Below are 9,634 nucleotides of genomic sequence, written 5' to 3' on the forward strand. Positions count from 1 at the left end.
ATCTCAGCTACTTAGGAAGCTGAGGTACGAGAATCACTTGAACCTGGGAGGTAAAGGTTGCAGTTAGCCAGGATTGCACCACTGCACTCCAGACTGGGTGACACAGTGAGAGACTGTTTCCAAAAGAAAAATAAACAAATAAATTTGTAGAGATGGGGGTCTTGCTTTGTTGTCCAGGCTGGTCTTGAACTTCTGGTGTCAAGCATTCTTCCCACCTTGGCCTCCCAAAGTGTTGGTATTACTAGCATGAGCCATTGTGTCTGGCTTGCAGTATTTCTGATGATAGAAAAAAATCCCACAACTATATTTCAAGAGGGTAGTGGATAAAAAAAAATTACAGTATATCCAAACAATGGAATATTAGAATCTCTTAAAAGATTAAGACAGCCTGGGTATGGTGGCTCATGCCTGTAATCTCAGTGCTTAGGGAGGCTAAGGAGAAAGGATGGCTTGAGGTCAGGAGTTTGAAGCTTCAGTAAACTATGATTATGCCACTACATGCCAGCCTGGGAGACAGAGTGAGACCCTGTCTCTACAAAAATAAAAATAAAAAAATTATATGGGCATGATGGCATGTACCAGTAGTCCCAGCTAATATGGAGGCTGGGGCAGGAGGATCACTTGAGCCAGGAATTTGAGGCTGCAATGAGCTATGATCCTACCACTGCATTCAGCATGTGCAATAGAATGAGACCCCGTCTCAAAAAAATGATTGAGACAGATTCATAGGTATTGATTTGGAAAGGTCACAAAGAAAGCAAAATGCTGCATTGCACAGAGTGAATTCTCAATGATCTTTGCTGAGTGAATGGAAATGAATGATTTCATTTTTGGTAAAAAGAAAAAAAACCATATTATATGTATGATTAGAAGAGCTTCTGGATGGAAATATATAAAATCATTAACAGTAGTTAACGGATGTGGATGGAAGAGAGAATATTGGACCTTTTTTTTTCTTTTTTTTTTTTTGAGATGGAGTCTCCCTCTTGTCACCCAGGCTGGAATGCAATGGTGCAAACTTAGCTCACTTCAATCTCTGCCTCGCAGGTTCAAGTGATTCTCCTGCCTCAACTTCCTGAGTAGCTGAGATTACAGGCGTGTGCCACCACACCCAGCTAATTTTGTATTTTTAGTAGAGATGGGGTAAACCAGGTTGGCCAGGCTGGTCTCTGACTCCTGACCTAAGATGATCCGCTGGCCTCAGCCTCCCAAAGTGCTGGGATTACCAGCGTAAGCCACTGCGCCTGGCCCTGGACTTACTTATTTTTCCTTTTTTTTTTTGAAACAGAGTCTCACTCTGTCGCCCAGGCTGGAGTGCAATGGCTCAATCTCGGCTCACTGCAACTTTTGCCTCCTGGGTTCAAGTGATTCTCCCTGCTTCAGCCTCCTGAGTAGCTGGGATTATAGGTGTCCACCACCACAGCTGGCTAATTTTTGTATTTTCAGTAGAGATGGGGTTTCACCATGTTAGCCAGGCTGGCCTGGACTCACTTTTCATGTTAACATATTTTGGTGATTTTTTCAAATTAGCTATCATGAGGTTGTATTACTTTTGTAATAAAAACGATACATATAAAACAGAAAGTAAAAAGATTTTCAAACTTTACAAGACATCACCTAACTTCAAAACAGCAATTATTATTATGAATCTTAGCTTTTTTTTTTTTGAGATGGCGTCTCACTCTATCGCCCAGGATGGAGTGTAATGGCTTGAGCTCAGTTCACTGCAACCTCCGCCTCCTGGGTTCAAGTGATTCTCCTGCCTCAGCCTCCTAAGTAGCTGGTTACAGGCAAGTGCCACCATGCCCAGCTAATTTTTGTATTTTTAGTTTCACCATATTGGTCAGGCTGGTCTCGAACTCCTGACCTCATGATCCATCCTCCTCGGCCTCCCAAACTGCTGGGAGTACAGGTGTGAGCTACTGCTCTTAGCCTAAATCTTAGCTAGAATTCTGGGATGGGAAAATGAAGTAGCACAGTGGGTGATGCTTTCCAGGGTCATCTTAAAAGATATAGCATGAGAAAGAAATGAAAGTACAAACTTTTATGGATTGGGAATTCACTTTCAAAATGAATTAAAAAAATTTTTTTTTTTGAAACTTAAAAAAAGCAAAAGGAAAAACTTTATGAAAATCATAGCTTGTAAGTAAGAAAGGATAAAAATCTTATTCTCAACTTTAATTAGACTTATGTTAAGAATGTAAAACTTATCAGACTGATAAAAATATTGTCACTGTCAGTTTTTAAAAGCTTAAGGTGTTTCAGCCTTTCCTTGGAAGGTTGTTAGTAAACTGAAAAAAAAGGCTCACCTGCTAGATACTAAATACAATACAAATAAGACCATGATTTTTAAAAATGAAACTGAAAATGAACCCAAGGTTACCTTATTATCACCTGTTATTCCTTTCTCATAATGAGCCAAAGCATTTACATAATCACCCCTGAAAGAAAAGAGTAAATTTTAATACATATTTTAGAATTTTATTTACATATACCAGATTTTTTCCTTTTTTTTTTTTTTTTTTTTTTTTAAGTCAGACAGGGTCTCACTCTGTTGCCCAGCCAGGAGTGCAGTGGTGCAATCACAGCTCACTGTAGACCCGACCTCACTGGCTCAAGTGATCCTCCAGCCTCAGCCTCCTGAGTAGTTGAGACTACAGGTATGCCTGCCAAATTTTAAAAAAAATTTTTCACAGAGACAAGGTCTGACTATGTTGCCAAGGCTGGTCTTTAACTCCTGGGCTCAAATGATCTACCACCTTGGCCTCCCAAAGTGCTGGGATTACAGGCTTAACTCACTAGGGAGTAGTAGACCAATTTACAAATACAAGATGTACAAGATAATCTTTGTTACTAAGTTGCTTAAGCTCACAAAAGATGTGGAACACAACAGATGCATTCTTTCAAAGTGCAGTCCTTCATTATCTTGCTATTTTAAAAGTGATTATTAAGCTGGGTTATGCTACACTGTAAGGTACTTACTGTGTGGTATGCTAGGCATTTTGAGGAGCTACATTAATTTTCTTTTTAAATTCCAGGGTACATGTGCAGGATATGCAGGTTTGTTACATAGGGAAACGTGTCCCATGGTGGTTTGCTGCACCTATCAACCCATCACCTAAGTATTAAGCCTAGCATGTGTTAGCTGTTTTTCCTGATAAGGAGCTACATTAATTTTACTGGATACTTTTGGTTATTTCATTTGGGGCACTAAATGACAATCATGTGACCATAAAATGCATTTTTTTCCCAAAGGCCCAATATTTACAAGAATATATATTGAGACAATCTGGAGGGCTGTCAATTTGTTAAGGGTAGAAGTGGAGGAATACATTGGGGATTACAGTACTGAGGGCCCTTGTTCTTACACTGAGAAAAGTATTAACATACATGACATAAATAATATTCCCTTCCCGTGACTGATGCTAACATGGATCTGCATATACAGAAGACTTAAAATTTTAAATTTTATAAATATATATATTTTTGAGACAGAGTCTCACTCTGTTGCCCAGGCTGGAGTGCAGTGGTGCGATCTCAGCTCACTGCAACCTCTGCTTCCTGGGTTCAAGCAATTGTCCTGCCTCAGCCTCCCAAGTAGCTGGGACTACAGGCACGTGCCACCATGCCCAGCTAATTTTTTGTATTTTTAGTAGAGACAGGGTTTCAACATGTTAGCTAGATGGTCTCGATCTCCTGACCTAGTGATTAGCCTGCCCCAGCCTCCCAAAGTGCTGGGATTACAGGCGTGAGCCACTGCATCCAGCTCAATTTATTTTTATGTTTGGGACAAATGAGTCAGTGATTTGCCTAAGATACTTTTTGGGATCCATCTTCCTCCAAGAAACTATCACCTCCAGAATAAATGAATCAGCTCTGAAATGGCATGATTTCAGATCTATGTTATCACTACTTTATCGGCTTAATAAAATTATTAAACCTCTCTAAGCCTCATTCACTTTCCTCATCTATTAATGTACAGGGACATTTTTGGAAAAGAAGCTGTTCTGCAATTGAGAACTTTCTTTTGGCCAGCCTAGGACTTCACAGTCAGCACTGTTCCTAAGCGGAAATTTCTAATATGGACCTGATTACATAACTGAGCTGGGATGTCTCCTGAGAATAGGAATCAACTTGAGTTGACCGTTCCTCCCACAGGAGCCTGAGGTTTTCCTTGGGCAAGCTAAATGAATTCTTTCGAACTCTCATTTTATTTTTATGTTATTTTAGCTCACTGGATTATTTATTATTTTATTTTGAAGCTCTCATATGGAACTAGCTCATTAGTTTAATCCCAGATTTTAGTAAGTTAAATCCCACTCAGACCTGATAGGCGGGCACTGCTTTGACCTAATCATGGTCTCGGATGCATAATGAAACAGACTGTTGAAACTGAACACAGGCCTAGGGTCTTAAGTGTCAAAGTCAGTAGCTGGTGGCTACTCAGGTACTGATGACAATCCACCATACCTAGGTTAGTTCCTATTATCACAAGGAGACTCCTTCAGACTGTTGGGGCTGGAGCGTGTGTACGTTAGGGTCCAAAGATCTGCATACGAGTATCAGTGACAACTTTGAGAATCGGTGGCTTCATGGTCAAGTGGTGAGCAGAAAGGGTGAGAAACAACAACACACAGGCTTTCAACTGACCTCAGTTCATCTGACAATAATGAGACAAGTTTGAGAATTTGTTATAAAACTTCAGTTTTCCTGAAAGAAGTGAAAATCGGAGTGTTCTGGATGGTCCCACGGCTCACTGGGGTGTCTGTACCCTGACAGGACATGGTGGATCATCTTTTCTTCTTAGCACAGAAGTTTTATATTCTAAGAGTCAGTCATCCTCAGGATGCAGATAGAAGGCCAGGGCACTGGGGCCGTGTCTCTTGTCTTATGTACTAAGAGTCTAACATGCATTTTTTGGTATATGCATTTATAAAAAACAGAAATGTGGCAAACTGAAATGAAGATTAAGAAGAAATAAAATCTTAGCCAGGCGCAGTGGCTCACACCTGTAATTCCAGCACTTTGGGAGGTCGAGGGTGGTGTATCACAGGAGTTCAAGACCAGCCTGGCCAAGATGGTGAAGCCCTGTCTCTACTAAAAATACAAAAATTAGCCAGGTGTGGTGGCGGGCACCTATAATTCTAGCTACTCAGGAGGCTGAAGCAGGAGAATCACTTGAACATGGGGCCAGGGCGGAGGTTGCAGTGAGCCCAGATCACACCATTGCGCTCTGGCCTGGGTGACAGAGACTCTGTCTTAAAAGAAAAAAAAAGAAGAAATAAAATCTCTAAAACATTTTTAATCTGTAGAATAGAAAATCTGAAATAAGATCTCCTGGTTAGAAATAAAAAGGTACTTCTTTTTTTGAGACAGGGTCTTGCTCCACTGCCTAGGCTGGTATGTAATGGTGTGATCATAGCTCACAGTGGCCTCAACCTTCTGGGCTCAAGTGAGCCTCCCACCTCAGCCTCTCTAATAGCTGGGACTACAGTAACAGTGACCCCAGGCCTGGTAACTTTTGTTTTTTTGGTAGAAACAAGTTCTCATTATGTTGCCTAGGCTGTTCTCAAACTCCTGAGCTCAGGTAGTCTTCCTGCCTTGGCCTCTCAAAGTGCTAGGATTACAGGAATGAGCCACCATGGCCGGGCCAAAGAGTACTTTCTGACAGAATAACTCCTGCAACATGAATTTGTGTGTCAGTATTCTCAATGACTTCAAAGTCTGTGTGACAGTAAGGTAGAACTAGGTAAAAATGTTTTTAGAAAAAAAATCAAGTGTTACAGCTATATTTTCTTTGTTTAAAGACTAATCTTTTTCCATATTTTACTATTTTTGAATGTTGGAATATATCATAATAAATGTCAAAAGAAATTGTCTGGTTGTCATTACACATACATGTATGAACTTATATTTGCAACTAAATTATTCATTTATTTTCTCTGCAGATATTTGCATTGGTAGCACCAACCATGCCTGAATGTTAACTTAAAACTGGATCCTAAATGCCTCTAAAATTACACTTTGATGCAACACTGCAATACAAAGATATAGTCTGTCAATTAAGACTATTGACAATTAAGAGAGTCTAGCAATTAAGAACACTAGAAAATTCTAAAGTTCTCAGAATAGATTATGGAATTTCCAAAGGTAAGAGAGATTTGTGACTCCTAGTCATGCATCATAAAGGACTACGACTCAAGCACTCAGTATCCTCCTGGGAAGAGTTTTTGGCTTGAATTGCAACACCAACTGTCTAATTTTCATACACATGCAACTCAAAAGAGAAAAAACTATAATTAAAAACATCATTTAGTTAAAAAAAATTATGTATGTGTGAGGTACAAGTGCAGGTCTTTGCATGCATATATTGGGTAGTGGTAAAGTCTGGGCTTTTAGTGTAGCCATACCTGAATAGTGAACACTGTACACCATGGGTAATTTTTCAACCCTCATCCACCCTCCCACTTTTTGGAGTCTGCTGTCTATTATTCCTCTCTCTATGTCCTTGTGTACCCATGGTTGAGCTCCCACTTATGAGTGAGAACATGCAGTATTTGACTTTCTGAGTTAATTACCTTTGGCCTCCAGTTCCATCCATGTTGCCACAAAAGACACAATTCATACTTTTTTTTAATGGCTGAGTAGTATTCTATGGTGTGTGTGTGTGTGCCTGTGTGTGTGTATATATGTGTGTGTGTCTGTATGCCACATTTTCTTTCTCTAATGCTCCATTGATGGACACTTAGGTTGATTCCTTACCTTCGCTATTATGAATAGTGTTGCAATAAACATGCGAGTACAGGTATCTTTTTGATATAATGATTTCTTTCCCTTTGGGTATACACTCATCAGTGGGATTGCTGGGTCGAATGGTCGTTCTAGTTTTAGTTCTTTGAGAAATCTCCATACTGTTTTCCATAAAGGTTCTACTAATTTACATTCCTATTAATAGTATATAAGCATTCCCTTTTCTTCACATCCTTACCAACATTTATTATTTTTAGACTTTTTACTAATAGCTATTCTGACTGGCATAAGACGATATTTCATTGTGGTTTTAATTTGCATTTCTCTGATGATTAATGATATTCAGCATTTTTTCATATGTTTGTTGGCTGCTTATATGTTTTCTTCTGAAAAATGTCTGTTTATGTCCTTTGCCCACTTTTTAATGGGGTTGTTTGCTTTTTTCTTGTTGAGTTGTTTGAGTTCTCTGCAGATTCTGGATATTTACTCTTTGCTGGAGGCACCGTTTGTAATATTTTTTCCCATTCTGTAGGTTGTCTGTTTGCTCTGTTGATTGTTTCTTTTGCTGTGCAGAAGCTTTTTAGTTTAATGAAGTCCCATTTGCCTACTTTTGTTAGAAAAAACTGTAATTCTAAGCAAATAGAAAATGTAGACCAAACGCTGAAGTTTTTCACTATGGTTTGAAATTACAGGGCAAATCTTCAAAGTGTTAAAGGAGGTCAGGACCATGAACATAAGTTAGGAAAAGCAGTGTGATGCTATGCATAGTTGCTGATGGCCACATATGATTAAAAATAATATGTAGTGGCTCATGCTTATAATCCTAGCACTTTGGGAGGTTGAGATGGGAAGATCACTTGAGCACAACAGTGTGAGGCTGCAGTGAGCTATGATCACACCACAGCACTCTAGCCTTGGTAACAGAGAGAGATCCTGTCTCTATTAATAATAATAATAATAATAATAATAATAAGATTCTAAATGCAGAAACAGCTTAGATCCAGACTTAGATTTTGATGCTGAAAACTTCAAGTGGATAATGCATGGATAAGACATCCTTAGTTAGAAAAAACATTTTTCAGATATACGATTAATATAGTTTTTTCCCTAAAAAGAAATTATTAAACCAATGGAAAGCTTATCATTAATGGAAGTTTCAAACTGAAGATATTTGCAGTTATTAGCTACTGACTGAAATGTATAAAAACAAAGACTTACGCGAATTCAAGCTGAATAGCATATTCTTTTGATATAAAAGGTATCTGGTCTGGGGCCAAACGCTTCGCCAGTTGTAGAGCACTGTCCCAATGCTGTAAATCCCTTCTCATCTGTTAAGAAAAGAAAGGCCTTAATTTCAAATGAGCAAAATTATTTTGCAAAGTTACCACAAAGAGCCAGTTTTAATAAAACTAATTACAAAACCTTTTTGTTTAAATAACAAAGCTTGAACTTTACAATGAGAATATATTACTATATCATGCATTCTCAGTAAGGTTGATAGACTTGTGAGGAAGGCAAAAACTGACTCTTGGAGGAGCCAAAAAATCTTAGCTATTACAATGGTTTGTGGCCCTCCAAAACTCAATCTTACCTAACAAAATCTTAGTCCTTAGTATTTAATTTTTCTCAGCAGGGAGTAATCAAATTAACTTAATCAATTAAATTAAAGTTAATTTTTATCTTTAGAAGGTGGTGATTTTAAAAAGTTAACACACACACATAAAAGAATAAGCAAAACAACAACAACAAAAAACAAAACAACAAAAAATTTCAGAACACTTTGCTACAGGAATTGGTGTGTTTTTCTTAGAAAATCTGAAGCTATATCACAACTTGAGTAATAGCAAACATAACTACAATATAAATGTCTTTCTTCCTAGTTCCTGTGGTCTTTTATTTATGCCTTGTACATAATTCCAAGTATAAACTAATCATTAAAGAATTTTTTTTTTAAAGTTCATTCCTCACTTTATTCACATTTCATAAACAATAATAGCTAACATTTTTCAAGTGTTATTATCAGCCAGATACTGTTCTAGGGGATTAGTTTATTTATCTTTCATGACTACCCTTTTGCAATGTATTAACATTTTCTTGTATCCATTTTAGAGATCCAGAAACTGAGGCAGAGAGAGGCTTGTCTGTACATTAGGTTGCACAACCAGTACATGACTGAACTGGGCAGTAGGGCTCTGCCTCCGAACTCTTTAACTGGTTAACTCATCAGCTTTCAAAGTGAGGTTAAAGAATTATCTATCACCCCTCTCCATTACCAATCCATTACCTCAAATCCTTTCCAAGTCTAGCTGCACATGGCAAGTGCCCACAGCTAAATGCAGAGGACTTGAGATGACAACTTTCCCCACAGTCATTGCAGCCGTATTCCTATTTCAGTGAGTACTAATCCAAGTTTTGAAAACTTTTCAGGGTGTCCCAATTATCTTAAATAATACTGTAAAATTACCTAAATTTTTCTTAAAAAAATTAATTTTAGTTCACTTCAAATTTAAAAATGAAAATTTGCTATAGAATGATTTGTAAAAGGAAGGTTGTAAAATTAATAACAAATGCTTTCAAAACAACCTCTTTTACATAGTTGTAGAAATGCCAGTTTCAGGTTGGGCATGGTGGCTAACACCTGTAATCCCAGCACTTTGGGAGGCTGAGGTGGGTGGATAGCCTGAGGTCAGGAGTTTGAGACCAACTGGCCAACATGGTGAAACCCTGTCTCTACCAAAAATACAAAAATTAGCTGGGCATTGTGGCAGGCACCTGTAATCCCAGCTACTTGGGAGGCTGAGACAGGAGAATCACGTGAACCCGGGAGGTGGAGGTTGCAGTGAGCCGAGATCGCACCATTGCACTCCAGCCTGGCGACAAGAGC

General features: G+C 38.5%; 1 protein-coding gene across 5 annotated transcripts in view; it reads right to left on the bottom strand.

The window, feature by feature from the left end:
- WDR19 (WD repeat domain 19) overlaps positions 1–9,634 on the bottom strand; it is a 107,603-nt gene that overhangs the window by 44,802 nt on the left and 53,167 nt on the right. For all 5 annotated transcript variants that reach the window (XR_001824841.2, XM_017527260.1, XM_037738001.1 and 2 more), the window contains 2 exons: positions 7,969–8,078; positions 2,384–2,441 (listed from right to left, as the gene is read on the bottom strand). Coding sequence is in view for 4 of the 5 variants with exons in the window: in XM_017527260.1 (XP_017382749.1) it covers positions 2,384–2,441; positions 7,969–8,078 (168 nt within the window). In the remaining variant the exon portion in view is untranslated. The remainder of the gene's footprint in view (positions 1–2,383; positions 2,442–7,968; positions 8,079–9,634) is intronic.

The sequence above is a fragment of the Cebus imitator genome, unplaced genomic scaffold (genome assembly GCF_001604975.1).
Source record: "Cebus imitator isolate Cc_AM_T3 unplaced genomic scaffold, Cebus_imitator-1.0 Scaffold47, whole genome shotgun sequence".
NCBI lineage: Eukaryota > Metazoa > Chordata > Mammalia > Primates > Cebidae > Cebus > Cebus imitator.